The sequence below is a fragment of the Mustela erminea genome, chromosome 1, assembly GCF_009829155.1.
Source record: "Mustela erminea isolate mMusErm1 chromosome 1, mMusErm1.Pri, whole genome shotgun sequence".
Classification (NCBI taxonomy): domain Eukaryota; kingdom Metazoa; phylum Chordata; class Mammalia; order Carnivora; family Mustelidae; genus Mustela; species Mustela erminea.
The window spans coordinates 209,982,869-210,003,099 of record NC_045614.1 but is presented as its reverse complement, the minus strand read 5'-3'; the positions used below and the strand labels follow the sequence as shown (position 1 = coordinate 210,003,099).

Below are 20,231 nucleotides of genomic sequence, written 5' to 3'. Positions count from 1 at the left end.
ATACCCCCATGATCTCCTTCAGGATGGAATAGCCAGGCGAACTTAGACTCTTGGGGAGGGTTTCTTTAAAGGATGAAGTCAGGCACAATCTTCCTAAGAGTTATTTCAACATAAGAAGATTGATCAAATTATATCCTGGATTTTTACAAAGGCAGCTTAAATGGGGTGTTTTTTTTTTTGGTTTTTTTTTTTTTGGTTTTTTTTTTAAAGATTTTTCATTTATTTGAGAGCATAAGCAGGGGGAGGGGCAGAGGGAGAGAGAGAAGCAGACTCAAAGCTGTGTGGGGAGCTAGAGGCAGGGCTCTATCCCAGGACCCTAAGGTCATGACCTGAGCCAAATGTAGAGGCTTAGCCCACTGAGTAACCCAGGTGCCCCTTAAATGGCCTTTTAAAGAACTGTCTTAAAAGCCTTACTCTGAAAATACCTGCATCTCTGCCTACTTTACAATCATCTCTAACCCCGTCTGCTGAGGCCACTCGTGACCAAACCTTTGGGCCTCCATCAGTCACAAGTTCGTTCCGCAGAAGTCTGTAAGCACGTCAAGGTTATGATTCTCAGCCTTGCTGTCTGCCTCCCTGACATGATCCAGTCATGTCCTATGACATGAGCAGTTTCTAAAGAAACCAACTGTGGTTTGTAAACGTTTGAGCAGAATCTGTGTCATCCCTATCTTAAGGTTTCCACCGTTCGTTGGCGTTACCATATAATTTCAGGGGTGGAAGAGAACATTCGGCAAATATCCAGGGAGTCACTTACGAAAATGTGTTGTGCCAGCGAAGGGGCCAGAAAAAAATAAAGAATTGCCATGTGAGGAGCGACAGATATGCTGAGTGTATTATTTGGAGTGGATTATGAGACAGAGAACATTGTGAGCCCCAGGGCTGGGTGGGGGAGCAGCCTCACGCCCCTGGCCCTCCAGGTCTGGCTCGCAGCAAGGGACTCATCTATTTTTGCTGATTACTAAATTAAGCCTGAGGCCAAGAGCTCGAATGCCTTAGGCATCAGGAGCCATGGGGACAATTATATCTGGGAGCGCAGCATGTAGCCTCCCAGGTGAGCCATAGCCCTGTGGGCTTCTGGTCCCCAAAGGGCCACTGGTCCCTTCTTTACCCCCTCCAAAGAAGCCAGATTTTCTATTTCTCTGTGAAACCTCCCATTTTTTCAATACCGACAGCAACTTTCTTAAACGTTGGGGAGCTGCCAATTGACAACCAATAAACTGAGCTGACAGTTCCAGACCCAAGAGGACAGACAGCCCTTCCATCCCAGACGCCGAGGCACAGAGGTGTGTGGGCAAGTTCTCGTTGACAGGAACCCCCAGATCTCCCCAACGAACGGAGTGGGCTCGGTTGTTCTCTTTTCTGAAGACAAGTGTTAATATCCAAGGTTGTTTGTTTTGTGTGGATAGTTTATTTTTTTAAGTATATTTGAAGTCATGTGTCATCCTCATGAAGACAGAATATACTTCCTCATGCAGCTTATTATCAGACTTGCAAATAATCAGCGAAGAAGACCGCATAAGTATAAAAGGACAGCATATGCTCTGGCCCCACTGGCCATCTCTCAGCTACAGACTGGGAACCAGGGCTTGGGGGCGGGTGGGGTCGCAAAGAGCAGGAAAACATGCAGGGACCGCTTTTCTCTGCTCCTGCATTTGGCAGAAAACAGTTTCCAAGCTGACTCCGAGTTTTTCTTTTTTTTTTTTTTTTTAAGATTTTTATTTATTTGTTAGAGAGAGAGAGAGATACAGAGCACAAGCACAGGCAGACAGAGGGGCAGGCTAGAGGCAGAGGGAGAAGCAGGCTCCCTGCCAAGCAAGGAGCCCGATGTGGGACTCGATCCCAGGACGCTGGGATCATGACCTGAGCCGAAGGCAGCCGCTTAACCAACTGAGCCACCCAGGCGTCCCTGACTCTGAGTTTTTAAAGGGGGTGTTCATACAAACTGTATAGGAAAGTTCTCGAAAACTGTGTTTTCTATTTGGTTTTACAGACTCAGGGATTGCGATTTTGCTCCCTGGTCCCCCCCTTACACAGCCAGACACTCCCCCCTCCCACGCCAGCTCTGCCCCCCAGATCCATGGGCTGCCACAGGGCCCCAGCCCTGGGCCAGGTTCCCCAGGAGAACCTACTAGAAAGACGCCTGGCCTCTGCCTTCAGGCAGCCCACATCCTGGCTGGGGCTCAGCTGCCTCAACTCTTCCCAGACGAGCCTGGAATCGGGCACCAAAAGGATCAGGGCTCTCCCATCCGTGTTCCCATTCCCACGAGAAAGAAGAGCTCCTGCTTTGGAGGGAAAGGGATTTACTCAGTGGGAATGAGCGAGTGCAGGTGGCCGGCTGGAATGAGAGAGAACCAGGTTCCCGCAAGTGAGGAGCCCAGGGTCTGACTGTGGCTAAGCAGCTCCCAGGACATTTCCCGCCAGGGTATTTGTCAAGGCAGGATCGCGCCCCTGTGGAGGAAGGCACCGAGGCCGAAGTTAAACTCAGTCATTAAACCAAGGTGGGTCTAGAAAGGAACAGACTAAAGAGAGCAAACAAGGTATAATGAGTCAGGGTGGCTTTGGGCCCAGTAATCTCTAAATAAACATAACCCCCCTTAATCCCCATCTGCCGGTCCATAGGTCGTTCATGAAGAATAGTTCTGATTTGCCTATGGCTGTTTCTCCATCTTAATCCCTGGAAGCAGTGTGTTTCCAAGAAGTTGTAGAGGAGTGGTTAACCCGTATGTACTAAGGAAAGAGTGAGGTAATAAGGAAACAGAAGTTAATAGGATTTTGAGCGCCCCTGGAATTTAACAACCAAGATGAAATCTTGTATGAACTCTAACCTTTTTTTTTTAAGGGAGAAATTTAAACATGCTCTTCCTCCATAGTTTTCCCTAATCAATGGATTCTTTCATTTTATTTCTTCTTTCTTTTTCTTTTTTTGATGATTGCAATTTTTTTTTCAATCGTTACCATATTTAACAGAGCATGGGTGCCCTTCTGCTAACATACACGGTTAGCAGCGTCACCACTGTTTTTTGTTTTTCTTTAAGATTTTATTTAGGAGAGAGAGTGCGCATGCGTGGGTCCATGCGCGCACACTCACACACACACACACACACACACACACACACACACACAAGTGGGGGGAGGGGCAGAGGGAGAAGCAGGCTCCCCACTGAGCAGGGAGCCAGATACCAGGACCCTGAGATCAGGACCTGAGCCAAAGGCAGCCACTTACCTGACCAAGCCACCCAGGGGTCCCTAGCAGCTTCACCATTGTATTGACCCTTTTTGTCACTAATATCAAAAAGCTACCATATTGTTAATTTAAGTCCTTGAAAGTTCTGTATTATCCCAGAAATACAAATTGTGTGTATGCTGTCTTGTATGAATCTGTACAAAGTACCAGATCCTTCAGGCTCTTCTGCTTTTCAGATCATCTGAAATGTGCCAGGCTGAAGTTTACAATCAGTGACATTTCTTCGTTGTAATCCTACAGATCCAGAAGATTAATGATTATTAAACATAAAGGTGATCTTCATTTAAGATGGTTTTCTTATTTCAGATTTGGAATTCTTATTTTAGGCATCAGCCCCCTTCCTGGGAGAATCACCACTTGCCTGTTTGTTCCGGGGGTTCTGGTTAGAACCTTGAAGCCCATTAGCAAAGAGCTTACCTGCTTTGTTTTACATTTTCTCAGAAACGGAGGCCCCTGGGACCCAGCAGATTTTTACCAGTAATAAAGCAATGCTAAAAGCACCCAAATCTGACCTCTCAGAGCCCAGTTTCCTGATTACTCCTAAAACAGAACAAGAATGGAAATTTCTTTGGAGATCAAAAATAAGAACATTTTTCCTGCTCTCTTTCTTAACTTGATTGTTAGGACAAAACTCAAAGAAAATTGGGAATTCAATCACACTTTCTGCCTTGACAAATGGTCTCCATGGGTTTTGGGTTTTGGTCATGAATCTCATTGGTAAAAGACTTTTGAGTACATCTGCCAGTACATCTGTAAATTCTACATAACTTCATCTCTACGTTGGGCACTTTCTAAAACATACCCTAAAAGTAAGCATTTAAAAAGGACATTAAAAAGCATTGAAAGAGGTGAAAATATATTAAGTTGAATATGTTCTTCCCACAGGCAGAGGGTTGTCAAGACGGCCGCCGTGGCCATAGGAATCACAGGCTTCTGATGGTATCCCGTGGGTGGCCCCTCATTCTGGAGTGAACGGCTCCGTTCCCCATACCCGTGGTCCTTCTGAACCTCAGCACCATTAGAGGTGAAATCGGAAATAGAAATGTGGCAAACACGCAACCACTGTATTTTCAGGCAGTGTGCTAGGCATTCTGCAGACTTCACATTGTTTGATCCCACCGCAACTCTGAATTTAATACTAACCCAGTTTACATGCTGAGGACAAGGACGCTCCCCTGCGCTAATAACCTCTTTTAGACTGGGAAGTGGTAAGAAGGAGTCAGAATGAGCCCCTGTGTTTTTCTGTTGCCCAGTAACATAGGTTGGAAGAATAAAGCTCCATATTATAGAAAGAAGGGCTGCAAATATAAAGTAACAATAAAACAATTCCATTATCTCAGGAGCTAAAAACTCAACTAAACCACAAGTTCCATTAGCATTCAAGATAAATGCTCTTTAAAATGACATCTTTGGGGGTGCCTGGGTGGTTCAGTGGGTTAAAGCCTCTGCCTTCAGCTCAGGTCATGATCCCGGGGTCCTGGGATCGAGCCCCACATTCAGCTCATTCAGCTCTCCTCGCAGTAGGGAGCCTGCTTCCCTACCCCCCCACCCCCCGCCTGCCTCTCTGCCTACTTGTGATCTCTGTCTGTCAAATAAATAAACAAATAAAATCTTTTAAAAAAAAATGACACCTTTTATCCAAATCCGGTGAGTCCTTCCCGCCCACCCCTCCCCTTTCCCTCAATCTCTGGAACATCGAACATCGAACATCGCTTCATTCTTCGCCCTCCTTTGGTTTGCTCATCAAAGCCCAATTCTGTTTCCCTTTCTGGACATCTTGTAGCAAGTTTCCCCTGTGGCACATTCTTGGCATAGTTGTAAAACCCCTTGGGGTTTATAGGGACGGGCTGAGGTCATCCTAACTTTGCCTGAGGAATGCTGTAATGGGAATGGTGGAATTCAACATAAACCTGGATTTTTCCTCACTGAAAATAGAAAACTTCTTGGTGAAAATATGTTCTAAACTGCATGGACCCAGAGGGAGCAAATGCAAGTTACAGAGATTCATTTAGGATTTTTACGATATAAATGGAAGAAATGCAAAACATCTAAAGCTTTAGTTGACTAAAGCATTTCATTTCTTCTTTATCTTCTGGTGTCAGTGTTACTATTTTAAGTGCAAGTTTTAGTGTGCTTTTCAAGAGCTCTAATAAGCCATTAGGCACTGCTGTCTTCGAGTCAGTTATGCCTGACTAGCAAACAAGAATCAAGAATGTACTTGTCCCCCAAATGACAAGGGATATACATGTAGGAAAGCTGACTCTCTAAATACTTGTTTTGGAACAGTTTTTATCCTCCATGGGGAAAATCACTATGTACAACGTAATTCTTTTGCACAGGATGTTCAGAAATCCAAGTTCACATATAATAGACATGCGTGTTAGGTCTATAAAGGAGAGCTGTCAGATTAGCAGAGGAAGGGAAACGGAGATGAGTTTGCCGCAGTATTACCTCTGGGTACAGGGGCGGGTGTCTGTCCCCTTGGCCAGCCAAGGCTGGAGCACCACTCATGCAGTAGCCAAGGAAGCCTGGGCTGGGGTTCCCTGGGTGCCCCTCCTGGTCCAAGGCCCCGGTCACTCTGTGACCCAGTGAGTTTTGCCGGAGAGCATTCTTTTCAGCCTGCTTACAGCTGGCCACCGTTTTGAGCTCCTCTTCTCCATGTAAAAGTGGGAGAACTCAGGTTCACAATTGGATTCAAATGAGCTTGAAATCAGTTGAAAGGCAGGTAGAGAATTATACATTTTTATTAGGCGTTATGGGCCACCTGGTGAGAGAGTGATCTTTTGTCCTCTATTTCTACGAGCAAAGACAGATGAACAATCTTCGGATACCTCACTATTTCTTCATTGTTGTTTTCATCTGTATAACGAAACAAAAACTACAAATTGGGGTGAGCAGCAGTACTCTTGTCTCAGATGAACAAAAATGTTTCAGATCTGTCCAACAACTGATCTGGAACTTCATGTCATGATTTAAAAAAAAAAAGTGACGCCTGGGTGGCTCAGTCGTTTAAGCATTGGCCTTTTGTTCAGGTCATGATCCCAGGGTCCTAGGATAGAGTCCCACGTTAGGCTCCCTGCTTAGTGGGGAGCCTGCGTCTCCCTCTCCCTCTGCAGCTCCCCCTGCTTATGCTCTCTCTCTCTCTGTCAAATACTTAAATAAAATCTTTTAAAAAATAAAAAAAAGAAGAAGACTGTGAAATTAGCCTCTTCTTCCTCCTCCAATTGCCGTTTAACTCCATTTGCCAGGGTGGACTCCAGGAGGAAAAGAAAAGGGGTTGGAGTTGGCGGGAGTGGGTCACCTCAGAGGTGTCCCCAGCCTCTCTGGAGAAGGGGGGACAGTTCTGTCTCTCCGCCCTCCCGCTCCCCTTCTTTCGTCCACCAACACCTCCCCTCTCCACACTGCGGCCACCAGAGCTTGTATGTGTCATGGACCCAAACACACGCTCCCATCACCAAGCACCGGCTCACGTGACCATTTCCCCTTCATGTTAAACCCGTACTATTCAGTGTTCCAAACTTTTTTAGAATACATGCATTTAGATCTTTTTGGGTTGGGGGTGATGGGTAATTTGGCAAAGCAAACACCATACCTGGGTTCTTTTTTTTTTTTTTTTTTTTTTTTTTTTTTTAAAGATTTTATTTTTATTATTTATTTGACAGAGAGAAATCACAAGTAGATGGAGAGGCAGGCAGAGAGAGAGAGGGAAGCAGGCTCCCCGCGGAGCAGAGAGCCCGATGCGGGACTCGATCCCAGGACCCCGAGATCATGACCCGAGCCGAAGGCAGCGGCTTAACCCACTGAGCCACCCAGGCGCCCCCATACCTGGGTTCTTACAAAACCCGACAATTGGCAGGAGGGCAGCGTGCATTCAAATGAAGCAACACTCGTTCATCCTAGAAGGCTTTGCTTTTCCTTTCTGGGGAGGGATAAATGCTCTGGTTTGTTTTGTCCTCCACGGCATATATTCATTTTATTATTGGCTGGCTTGAACGATTCTTTGAAGTTAATTTTTACATGTGAATGGCAGGGTTCTGTTTCACTTTTGGAAGCTTCTAGACTAGAGAATACTTTTTTATAAGTTCCTGGAGAGCTTTTAGGGGATAATGAAATTGGAGAGATTGAGAAGGACCTGGGACCCAGGCTGCCATAGGAATCGACACTGGTTAAGTGCTTAGAACTTAAGAGCCGCAGCCTTCGGAAAGAACTAGCGTTCTGCCATCCTAGTAGCTTCTCCACACCAGACGTCGTACCTGGAAAAGGGGCCATCCGGATGGACTTCTCAGTGTAGCATAGGCTCTTTCCCTTTCCCCCTGGTTTCCTATTAAAACAACAACAACAACAAAACTTTGTTAACATGTTTCAAAGCAAGGCAACCGCGTCAGTGTTTCTTTTCTCAACTTCAGAGCCTAGATTCTCCAAAATGTTTTTGTATCTTTTTCTGAGCCCAATAGCTGTTAGGAAATGATCAAAGGGTTGCATATTCCTAGCTCCCAAATTACAAATAATAAAGTTTTCCAATGAAAAATCCCGGGATTGCTTGAGGATCTCTTCCCACGTTCCCACGGTGGAATACAAGCGGGAATTGGGACATTCATCCAGTAAAGTTCAATTAGGGGGGAAAAAAGCCATATTACAAAATGAATCCCACTTTTTTCTTTAAAAACAGAGTTCATTGACCAAGAAAGATTTCAAAATGTTTTCTCTAATACCCCAACACGAAACTTTGAGGTTTTCAGGGAATTACAGGGATCAAACGACCAGTCCAGGCTTGGGTTTCCAGGTTTCCCAAAGACTCAAAACTCCCCTAGAGGCTAATTACTGTTTACTGCTGAGACCTTCCTCATTTTTCTTCGGTAACATTTTCCATCTTGAGAAGGGTCGTCCCATTCAGCCGACGAGCATGGTGTCTGAGTGGCTGAATGGAATTACTACCAGTGGAAAGTATGCTGCAAGAGGGGTTGATAAAACAGCTGCAAGGCAAACCTTGGCTGTTTTTTCCATCCTCCCCAAGCAAAGTTAATTAGCATAGGGAAAATGACTAAGGTGTTGACGTCACCTCTTTCCAGTAGAAACTTACACTCTGTCTCCGTCTGCCTGAAAGCATGCAGGACTTGACTCAGGAATTTGCTGTCCAAACAGGATGCCCGGGAAGCTGTGCTTTTTTTTTCCCCAGGGGGCTGGACTTCGGTGTTTTATAAGGGCTGGCCGGAGACAGGACCTACAGCCTCTTGCAAAGGAACCTCGCTTGGGGCTTGCCTGTCTGAGCTGCTAGTCCTCTCACTGTAAGAAAGCAAGATGCACTTTAGAAACTTTAACTACAGTTTTAGCTCCCTGATTGCCTGTGTGGCAAACAGTGATATCTTCAGCGAAAGTGAAACCAGGGTAAGGCTTCTAATATGATGTGATTTTTGAGAGTTTTCAAAGCATTGTGTTAATTGGGACTAGTGAATGAGATATTTGCAGGGGTGTTACATGGCTGTCTTGTGGGTTTGCGGGTTGGGGAATAAATCCAAAATACTTGGAGCTTTATCAATCAAAAGCTGTTGCCTGAGGAAATACTCGCAAAGAGTTTTCTAAAGCTCTCAACATTTGCAAACATCTAGGTCCCTTGACTAACTGGTAATGCAACTGGTTTTAACAGGGTGTTTTTCATTCTGTGTAGGTCGTAAGTTAATTTTTAGAGGGAAGCTTTTTCTGACAGTGAATGGAACGTTTCGCTTTGACATCTAGCGATCAGAACAATTTAATTTTATCTTGGGAAATAAATATTGTAAAGATGTGTATATGTTTGTGGTAATTACTAGGTCCTGTCCCCAAGTTTTCAGATTTCTTTAGTTAGGGAAAATGAGGCCATAGCAAGTAATAAAACTGGATAAATAACTTAAGTGGGGGTAAGTGTACCTCCCGGGAAGCAGCTCCCATTGATGGTAATTAGTGTAATTAGTAATTTTAATTCCTATGCTTTTCTTCTTCATTTGATTAGGATGTCAGATTTCCATCAGTAGTTCCCCAGCTGTGTAATTGATCTTGAACAGTACTGTATATAAATGAATTCTGTGTGTTCTGTTTGGGGATGATGTTTGTGTGATATGCTTTATGTCCAATGCCTTATCGGAGCCTGTGAAGGTTTTGTGTTGTTGTCGTTGTTGTTATTTAATCAAATTTAACTCCCCAATTACGTGCGATGCGTGTGAGCCAGGACTGGGCTTTTTGAATTAGATCAGAGCACATTCTACCTATGAAAAGTACTACAGAAATCTCTGTATTTCGTATTAGTCTTATGTGAGTCGAAATCCGTATTTTAATTAATTAGAGAGAGATGCCGTCCCAACAACTGTAAAAACCAGGTACCAGTTATTAGCACAAATTATTTTGTAGGGGAATGGTATCACAGAAATGTGGATTTAACAGATATTGTGCCTTGTCTTGTGTTCTGGTCCTAAGCTCTGCCTCGTATTCTAAAAATAGTCCTCAAAGTCCCCTCCCCCTCAATTCTGAATCAGAACCTCAGAACTAAGCACTAAGTCATTGGTCACAATGCCTATTGATGAGGTCATGCAAAATTCCAAATTGATGCCCACGCGCCGTGCCAGCAACTTGCCGGTCCTCCTGCTCCAGAGAGGTGGAGAAAAAGTCCCATGCAGCCCAATGAAATCCCCACGAAGCATCTGCTATGCGCTGTTCTCATTTTTTGCCCCTGCAACCCCCTCAGAACTGTTCCTAAACTAAAGAAAAGTCATGGAATTCCAAGAGGGGAAGTGTGGGAGCTTTCCCATCCCCCCAACAACCTGCCTGTGGAGCAGCCTGCCCCTGGACACCCGTTGCCTCACCTCTCTCTTGCACCCAGTAGTCTCGAAGGTTCTCCCCCTCTTACACACCATCCTCTCGCCACCTGCTTTCTGTAGGTTCCCAAGGTCCTCAGTGGGCCCCACCCACCTCCTCTTCTGCATGGATCCCCTTTATAGAAAGCACACTGCCCCCCACTGGACCCTCAGCCAGCCCCTTCTACCTTTCACAGAGTTCCCACAACCCATCCCCAGTGCTCAGTCGCATGACCACTCAAAGCCTATACAATCTTTCTGGAAGTGTGTTTCGACTATCTGTCAACTCCCTCTCCGGTTGGAGCCTGAGGACCTCCTGAGGAACTTGAGGACCTGCTGTGGCCTCCCGTCTCCCCCACAGGCTCCGGCTGACACCCCCCAGCCCAGCAGGGGTCTCTCCAAAAAGCTTTTCCCAGAAGGTAGATGAGCTCCCTCCTGAATGGAAGCCTAATACACCCTTGAACTTGGACACTTCCATTCTCAGAGCTCCTGCTGTCTTATCATTTTCACTGGTCTTTATAACACTAGAGCTAGAACTGTACCCATATTAAAGTCGGCGGGCAGACATGGGACCATTGGCAGGCCTTAATTTTTAAACCAGTATTCTTTTAGAGAGTTAAAAGGTAACAGACCGGGCGCCTGGGTGGCTCAGTGGGTTAAGCCACTGCCTTCGGCTCGGGTCATGATCTCAGGGTTCTGGGATCGAGTCCCGCATCGGGCTCTCTACTCAGCGGGGAGCCTGCTTCCTCCTCTCTCTCTCTGCCTGCCTCTCTGCCTACTTGTGATCTCTCTCTGTCAAATAAATAAATAAAATCTTTAAAAAAAAAAAAAAAGGTAACAGACAAAGTGGGAAGACAATAGGGGATTTCTTCTTAAACCTCTTCCTTACACTAAGAAATGCAAGGTTTCTTATTAACAGCATTGTTTTCCTGTGCAATAAAAACAATTTTTTTTTTCAAATGAGCTCCAGTGCTCTTAAACCCTAAGAATTACCCAACACCCAAAACCGAGCGGTGGGATCGGGGTTCACGGGACTGAGGAAGGTTGCTGGACATTAGGGACCTTCAGGCCAAGAGGGGGGTGACAGATTGCCAAGCTGGCCCTCCTTGCAATGTCCTCCTGTTCTACTTATAAAGACTATTTCTGTGACTATAGGAGGTGTCGAGTGTTGGCACTTGTTCCACGATTCAGCGAATTTAATAGATCCTACGTTCTTACTTTGTCCTAAAATCGCCTCAGAATTCGAAGGGCAGAGAGAACACATCTTCTTAAGAGGGGAGAGGCTCCTGTCTCCTCTAAGAAAGAGGCTGGGTGTTCTTGCCATGATTCCAGTCCGCTCCCTCAAGAAGAAATGGAACGGAGTCGTCAAGACTCCTGCGCAGGTGTGTTCTGACGCCTTTTATCTTTGTTGTTACTTTTCAGGCCAAATTCGAATCCCTCTTTAGGACGTATGACAAGGATATCACCTTCCAGTATTTTAAGAGCTTCAAACGAGTCCGAATAAACTTCAGCAACCCCTTATCGGCTGCAGACGCCAGGCTCCAGCTGCATAAGACTGAATTTCTCGGAAAGGAAATGAAATTATATTTTGCCCAGGTGAGTTAAATCCGTGGATGCGCGTGCTTCCCTCTGTCCCCCTTTTTAAAAGCAGCTCACACCCTGAGCGTGCTCTACCTTGGTGTTTTAATGTCTATACGTCTGCACCGCAGGATGGAAATTACAAAGTATATCCTCTGTCATACCTTCCTGCATGCATCATTAGTCATGATCATTTTACTGCCCCATGAAAATGTGTTTAAAAAGATCATTATATGGAATATCACTCAGCCATCAGGGTGAATATTACTCATTCTTCGGGAAGGATGAATACTTACCATTTACATCGACGAGAATGGAACTGGAGGGTATTATGCTGAGCGAAATCAGTGAATCGGAAAAAGACAATTACATGGTTTCACTCCTTTGTGGAATATAAGAAATAGTGCAGAGGATCCTAGGGGAAGGGAGGGGAAACAGATGGGAAGTCGTCAGAGAGGGAGACAAACCATGAGAGCCTCTGAACTCTAGGAAACAGACTGAGGGATGCTGGAGGGGCGGGGAGGGGGAGGGGGGAGGGGGGAGGGGGTCACTGGGGGATGGGCATCAAGGAGGGCACGTGATGGGATGAGCTCTGGGCGTTCTATGCAACTGATGAATTACTGACCTCTACCTCTGCAACTAATGATAAGCTCATGCTTGGCTAATTGGACTTAAATTGAAAAGAAAGACCATTAATACCGGCCCATAATATTGTGCCATATAGATGTTTCAAATACGTTTAAACAGCTTTTACTCTCAGATGTTTATCTTGTTTTCCGGTTTTTCACTATCATAGATGATGATACCATGAACATTCTTGCATGTTTATTTTGTCATTTGAATGACAAAAGCAGTACAAGTTAACTGAAACAATCCAAGTTACAACACCCAAGTCCCTGAAGTTACATAGATAACATTTCTCCGCTCTCCTTCCAGAGCCGTCCCCCAGTGTAACCGCCTTTGACAATCTAGCCTGAGTCCTTACACACTCTCTCCTTCACGTATACAAAGACAAAAAACAAACACAGAGTGGTTCATTTTCTTGCACAAAACGATGGAGTTAACCATCATCGGCTTCTCTTTTACTCAGCGAGATACGATGGACGCCCTTCCCAGTCAATTATATACTGTATGTGCCGATTTAAAACTCTACGAATTCATTTGGAGAAAGGCAAAGTTCATACTCTAAATTTTCAGGATCTTGCCTATCTTAAGAAAACATCAGCGTGTATTTGAAAGCACGTGATCTCAGAAGTGGCCCCTGACCTTGGTTTGAGGGACACTGGGAGTACGGCTCCTGCTCCAGGGTTAGGGCTAATCACGTGCTCCAGACGGAGAGCAGACCTGAGTGGGTCCCCACTCCGTGCATTTTCTCAGCAGCACCGAGCTCCACGCGATGGAGAGCCAGCAGTCTGCCAATGCAGGACTGGCTTGAAAGAAGAAAAAAATGACTTAACCAGATTTGCTTAGTTAGCAAACACTAAGCAATCCTCCTGGTAGCAGGAGTCCCACTTCCAGGACACTCACGAAGGGCTGTGCGTGGGTTTGCTTTTTCCCTGGCTCACCATCCTTCCAGCTTCCCCCTGCTCCTAACCTTCAGTGACCGGGGACCCATTTTCAAGGCAGCTCACAAAGTGCTACGTGATGATGTAACAGGGATCCAACAGATTAGCAGTGGAAGGGAAGGAGCTTTGTCGATGCTGTTTTCTGGTTAAAGCTGGCCCCTGCTGAGGCTCTGAGCTCCCCTGGCCCATACAGGGGAAGCAGACCTCCTAGAGAGGCTTCCTGACCTGGGGAGAAAGAGGGGGTTGCTGGTCCCTCAAGGGTAAATTAAAGCTGGGATACCCTGCCCCCTGGTGGCCACCTTTGGGAGGTACGGGTTTTGACCTTGAGTCCTTAGTTGGGAGCACACTCCTTTCTGCATTTGATCCAGGTTCTGGATCATGACTTAATCCTTCCACAACTTTCTTCTGATTACGAAAGTAAATGCATGCTCATTGTGAAAATTAAAACACAAAGAAAATCCAGACTGATCAGACTTCAATGTAACACCTTTCCGGACGGCCCTCTAACCACTGATAGGACTTCTGTGCCCAAACTAGTGTCGTGGGTTATTGGTTCATAGTATTATTTTTCCAAAACCCCCTGGATTGTGGATCTTTTTTCCCTTCCTCGTGCGTCTGATTTGGAAGCCCAGAGGAAGGGAATTGTGGGGTGCCACTGGGTGGGCGGGAGTCCTGGGTCCCCGTCCCTGCTTTGGCCCCTGAGAAACTATGACGGTAGAGCTGTTGTTTCGCCTTTTTGAGCTTCTGTTAGACATCTGTGATATGAGGAGCTGGAAGACATGGATTCTGAGATCCCTCTGGCCTCAGTGACAGAGCTTTATTTTCTCCATTTCTACTAAAACAGTATCAATTTTCCATCGGTCTGGGTCAGTGGTCCTGAGCCTGTGGGTTTCGGTCCTGGGAGGGGTCAGCATAGCCCGATCACGTTCTCCATATAGACCGTATCATGAACCGACCTTCAACGGCAGCCATTCTGCTGCCCAGGCATGGACTCGTCCTTGGTCCCCTGTCCCCAACTAGCTGTCACTGAGTGCTGCAGCATCACGGGGCTGCTCTCCTCCAGAAACACCCACCTGTGTGCTCTCTCTCTCCTCAGACTTTGCACATAGGAAGTTCCCACCTGGCCCCCCCAAATCCGGACAAGCAGTTCCTGATCTCTCCTCCTGCCTCGCCGCCGGTTGGTTGGAAACAAGTAGAAGATGCTACTCCCGTCATAAATTACGATCTGTTATATGCTATCTCCAAGCTGGGGCCAGGTAAGCAGTGCTCTGGGGTGGGGGCAGGGAAAGAGACGGGGAGAAGTTGTCCTTGAGGGCCAAGACCAGGACACGCACCTGCTGTCAGGGAACAGCCAGAGCCTTGTGGCCCCTCTCAACTGTCCAATGGATGCGAGCGGGTTTGGGAACTGCGCTTCTTTGCGTTCATCTGTGCCCATAACTCAAGTTGTTGGGAACATGCGTGCCTGCCTCAGGCCTTAGACAGTCATGGGGACCAAGGACCATGATCCCTTGCAGCTGGCATCACGCCAATCTTTTCTGTCACCCACTGAGCACAGCCTGTGTGGGCAGCCTCAGACCCGGGCCCCAGGCCTGTCCCTCCAGGATGACCGACTAGACTTGGAAAGGGAAAACGGACCATCCCACACTTCAGAAACTTTATTTTTAGTCAGGGTGGTTTCATCCATTGATCTGATGCTCACCTGCCCTTTTGAATGTTCTGGAGAACCATAGAGTGTAGTGAAGAAAAAGCCCCCATCCTACAGGCCCCCACTTGGCCCTACAGGGGGCTCACACCTGTTCGAATGCAGAGAAAAAGAGGTTCCAGTCCTTTGAGGCAACAAAGATGTGAGTAGTCAGGCAGATAAAAGATACCCTGGCCATGCAATCGGTATTACCCAATGGAGTTAGGAGCAGTAGATGAGATCGAATGTGGAAAGCACCGCAGAGGTGCCTGGCCCACAGGCAATGCCCAATTCATGATTTCTGGAAACAACAGAATGTTGGTGGTTCCTGTCTTACCGGCTAGGGTTTGGATGAGGGGCATGAAGTGGTTTGAGCCCACCCTCCTGCCCTGTCCGTAGAGCAAACGTAATAAATGCTGAGACCATTGGCTCCTTATTTCTCCTTGACTAGAAGTCTGATGATGTTCCTTTGGATGGAGGGTTTTATTTCTTGGACCATCAGCAGTTTCGTGTTGAAAAGATTACATTTCTGAACCCACTGCTCCAGCGGAAACTCCCTCTGAGGGAGAGAGCAAGAATCCCGTTACCTACTGGTAATGGTGGTGTGAAGGTCAAGATGGCCGCTCTGAGGAAGCAGGCACTCCTCCCGCAGCTCCCGGCTGTCTGAGGGAGCTCCCAGAGTCTGAGGGAATGCTAGGGAAGAAATGGGGCCTCCATCTGGAGGAGGTGATGAATGGCTCCAGAGACAAGAAGTGCAGCTGACGACAATTCTTCCCACTCCAGAACCTACCACGCCTTTATGGAAGGCTGATTGGAAAAGCCTTTTCAGAAACTAGACAGAATAAAACCCGTTCATCCTTCGTTTACTTAACACTGAGCTGGAACAACATTTCATGTTCGGTTGTGCTTTGCAGCCAACAAGACTGCGAAGATTTTGCAAATAAGGTCCTACCCCGAAGCTTGCTGGATGGTGGCCAATTAGGGGGTAGATAAGGATCCTGACCAGCGAGGTCTTGTGACCTCCACCTTCATTCCTTCCCTGGAAGAGCTGAGACTCGCTCACTTTTCCAACGCAATTGTGCTGATGTTCCAGATAGAGAAACAACAACTCCTTTTTTTTTTTTTTTTAAGATTTTATTTATTTATTTGACAGACAGAGATCCCAAGTAGGCAGAGAGGCAGGCAGAGAGAGAGAGAGAGAGAGAGGGAAGCAGTTTCCCTGCTGAGCAGAGAGCCCGATGTGGGGACTCGATCCCAGGACCCTGAGATCATGACCTGAGCCGAAGGCAGAGGCCTTAACCCACTAAGCCACCCAGGCGCCCAACATTTTATGAGGAAAAGTGTCTTCTGGGTTCGGAGGAGTCCGCAAAGTAGTGTGAGGCAGGAAAGTCTGGAATCCGGGTGGAGGAAAATCTATCTCTGTATCCCTTGGGGGGGGGGGTGAAGGGAGCTGAAGCAAACCCTCCCCCCAACTGTTGAAATCCTAGCATCCTACTGCACCCAGCTTTCCACCAGCAGTGATCCATGCTCTGTTTGTAAACATTAGGAAAACCAGGTGACACTTACTGGGCCTGTGACCTGGACATCCGGACCTCTAAGAACTTGGCTTGCACTTAGGTAATCGGCTCAGTGAGGTCAGGGCTGTTATTACCCCATTTTACAGAGGAGGAGCTAGAGGTTCACAGGGATGCGAAGGAATGCAACCATGGGCTCTGGGGACTGAGTGGCAGGGCTCCGAGCCCACGTCTGGCCACCACCTCCCTCAGCCCTGAAGAGGCAACCAGGGCAGCCCCATAGATTTTTTCTCAGTTACTTCTAGAAGATTCCTGCATCCCATCCTTGCTGCACCAGAGGGGCCTGAACTGGACTGAACCTGGTCAGACACAGGCTGACCTGGAAACACAGGACGCTCCTGGCTCCCGGGGTTGCAAGTTGTCCTGTGAAAAGGGATGCTGTGGTCAGACATGTTTTGGGAGCACCTGGTTCAAACCAGCCATAATGACGTCCTCGCACAGGCCCCCTCGCTTGTGTCTCCTGTCCCTGGGGTGTGCTGCCTCCGTGGGAGCCCTGAGAGGCTCACGATGTCCCTTCCTAACGTGTTTTCTTCATGCACTGTCTTCTCCGAAATGCACACTCCTCGCACACACTGGAAAATTTAGGAGGCATGGTGAACATGTGAAGGGAAATTAAAAACGCACTCCTTGGGGCACCTGGGTGGCTTGATCGGTTAGGCATCTGACTTTTGACTTTGGCCCAGGTCACGATCTCAGAGATTGAGCCCTGGGTTGATCTCCAGGCGGGGCATAAAGCCTGACTGGAATTTTTTTCTCTGCCTCTCCCTTTGCCCCTCCCCCTCCATTGAAATAAAATAAAATAAAATAAAATAAACTCTTTCCATACACCTTGATTCAGGGCTTGAAAGCAGCATAATAGGGACGCCTGGGTGGCTCAGTTGGTTAAGCAGCTGCCTTCGGCTCAGGTCATGATCCCAGGATCCTGGGATCGAGTCCCACATCGGGCTCCTTGCTCGGCAGGGAGCCTGCTTCTCCCTCTGCCTCTGCCTGCCTCTGTGTCTGCCTGTGCTCGCTCGCTCTCTCTCTCCCTCTGTCTCTGGCAAATAAATAAATAAAATCTTAAAAAAAAAAAAAAGGCAGCATAATATATAAAGATGATTATATATATATATATATATATATATATAAACTCACTATATTTATATACAAAATTTTATATTACATTATTTTATATTATATATCTAGATATAATTTTTTTTCTGCTAGAGCCACGAGGGAATGCCAGCCCAGAGCACGGCTGCCCAGGCCCCTCCACCCCCACCGAACGTCCGGAGAAGCCCGGCGCTGCAGACCCCTCCGTGCTTTTCCACGAGCTCTTGCTCGTTGGCCCTCCCGGTCCTTGCCCGAGTGACCCTGCATCTTCTCTTCCCTCCCTAGGGGAGAAGTATGAATTGCACGCGGCGACCGACACCACCCCGAGCGTGGTGGTCCACGTCTGCGAGAGCGACCAGGAGAGCGACAGCGGCGACGAGATGGAACGAATGAAGAGACCCAAACCAAAAATCATCCAGACGCGAAGGCCGGAGTACGCGCCTCTGCATTTGAGCTGAACTGGCGAGCCAGGGGGCAGAAGGATTCCGAGTCACACTGGCGGGGAGGAACCTTGTACTGTGCAGGTGGCGGCTCACGACCTGGGAGGAGGCGGCGCGGGTCGGAGGGGCAGGAACTCCAGTTCCCGGTGCTCGGAGGAGCATCCGGGCTCCGCCCCCTGGTTCTGATGCTGCTCCCCCGGGCCGGCGTCCCGGCTTCCAGGAACGCCCCGGGCCCATCACTGAGCTCAAGGTCATCGCCCAAGGACATTAGGGCCCGTCTCGATGAAAACTGATAACGATAGTGTGTCGTACTCGTTCTCTCTGGTAGGTTCTGTGTTTGTCGAGGGCAGCCTCATCCCCGGGTGCGGGGGGAGAGCCTTGTCTTTCTGGCCAGCCTGCGGGGAGGCTCTCTCTACTGCTGGGAGGAGGCACCCCCGAAGCCTCGAAGGGTCTGGTGCAGAAACGTCGTGAAAACGAGAACAAGGCAATGTGGGATTTGTAGTGTTTCATTTTTCTCCCCCCTCATGTTCTAATGTTTGTGCATGTATATTACTGATTTTCAGAACTAACCCTTGTTCGTGTATAGAGTTATGCCATTGTTGTTTTGCATCTTCTGGAGGACGGGAGAGCGTTTGGAAAATCGGTCACCTTTCCAGATTCATGACTCTCTTTGCAACAGCACCCGCACGGGGCGTCCCATCTGGATACATCAGCCCCCGTCCTTTCCCACGCCACATCTACCTGTGCTTTGGCAAAAAAAGTCAATCTGAAATTCCTATGTCAGGTTTCACTCTATAAAAAATTCAAAGAATAGCAGTTTCACTGCCAACTTTTAGTGGGTGAGAAATTTTAGTTTTGGTCTTTTGGGTCAGACATTGGTTCCATTTCTTTCTTTTACATGGCGATTTACACACATGAATCATAGCCCCCCCCCCCAAAAAATAAAAACACCTTTTGGGGGAGTTCTTGGTTGAGATAGTTGACTTTTTTTTTACCCCACTAAAACATCAAGATAAACTTGTAAATAAAGCTGATAGCATATATTCATACCTATTGTACACGTGGGCGAAAAATACGGCTGTGGAAGAATAGTGTCAGATATTACCCTACTCGTGACTTGTGTGTTGTAGAAAATGCTGTTAAATGTTGGAAAGGACTTGAATTCAAAGCATGCAAAGTGGCTCGTACATGTGTGGTCAAATGGAAGAGACGCAGTGCCTTTCCCCATTAATTCCTGATGGAATCGTTATACTTGGTTAGTCTGTAATTTTTTTTTTTCTAGTTGTAATGTGTACGTCCGGTAAAGAGGTATTCTATTTTGGCCTTACAATACCATAGCAAAATTGGTCGTTTTGAAATACCTAATGCCAAGTAACAGTGCATGCTTTGGAAATTCGGAAGGTGGTTTCCTTTACGAAGCAAATACATTTGATTGTTCCTATCCAGAAATTGACTGAATGTTCTCAAACCCCTGTTTACAGTACTTGCTGAAGGGGGAGGCAGGCGAGGGAGAGACCATCGCATAGCTGTTCAAATGTTCCTGGTTAAGTGCTTTTAAACTGGAGAGGCTAACCTCAAAATATTTTTTTTAACTGCAGTCTATAATAAATCAACACAATATACTCTTTATGGAGAGGTTCATCTTTGTGCCTTTTTATTTCTGATGATCAGTCTGTGATCTCTTTGAATCCTGCAGCCTCCAACGGACACGTTGTTTCTGTTTAGAAACTCCTAATTCTTTGCTGCAGTTCACCGAGGGGTAACCGCACCATCCAGACACCACTTAGCAAAGGGGAGAACAGATAAAACTGAAATCGGTGTCCGAGGGTTTGCTTTGTGTAGGGAGATGATACTCTGGGGAAAACCGTACTCACCAGCAAAACCAGCAGCTCCATGAAACAAGGACGTTTTTGACTTGTTAATTTGAAGAGTTGTCTTTCCTGTTAGAAAAGATGTCCATGCAAGATACTGAATTACAAAGGCCAGTTATGTTCGGAAAGTCTGTCTCTGAGCCTTCTGTTTGACTCTCAAGCAGCCTTTTCCCTGAAGCCCTTATGACATGTGGTGGTGAGCTTCCTGCCTCGGCCAGCCCGCAGAAGCCCAAACAAACCAAGGTTTCTTGGCTGAACTCAGGCAAATGACATTAATCTCGATCAAGATTAACATGAGGCATTTTTCTGTGAAAATTCACATGCTCTTCTTTTTTTTCCTCTTATGAAGAGTCTCATTC

At 46.9% G+C, this 20,231-nt stretch overlaps 1 protein-coding gene across 2 annotated transcripts in view; it reads left to right on the top strand.

Moving 5' to 3' along the window:
- RCAN1 (regulator of calcineurin 1) overlaps nt 1–19,630 on the top strand; it is a 94,812-nt gene extending 75,182 nt beyond the window's left edge. The window contains exons 1-4 of one of the 2 annotated variants that reach the window (XM_032354354.1): nt 8,353–8,632; nt 11,494–11,667; nt 14,311–14,470; nt 17,847–19,630. In XM_032354354.1, coding sequence (XP_032210245.1) covers nt 8,546–8,632; nt 11,494–11,667; nt 14,311–14,470; nt 17,847–18,019 — 594 coding nt within the window. In that variant the 5' untranslated portion in view covers nt 8,353–8,545 and the 3' untranslated portion in view covers nt 18,020–19,630. Of the gene's footprint in view, nt 1–8,352; nt 8,633–11,493; nt 11,668–14,310; nt 14,471–17,846 lie in introns of those variants that run through there. The other variant, XM_032354347.1, reaches the window with a different exon arrangement.
- The last annotated feature ends 601 nt before the right edge of the window (nt 19,631–20,231 follow it).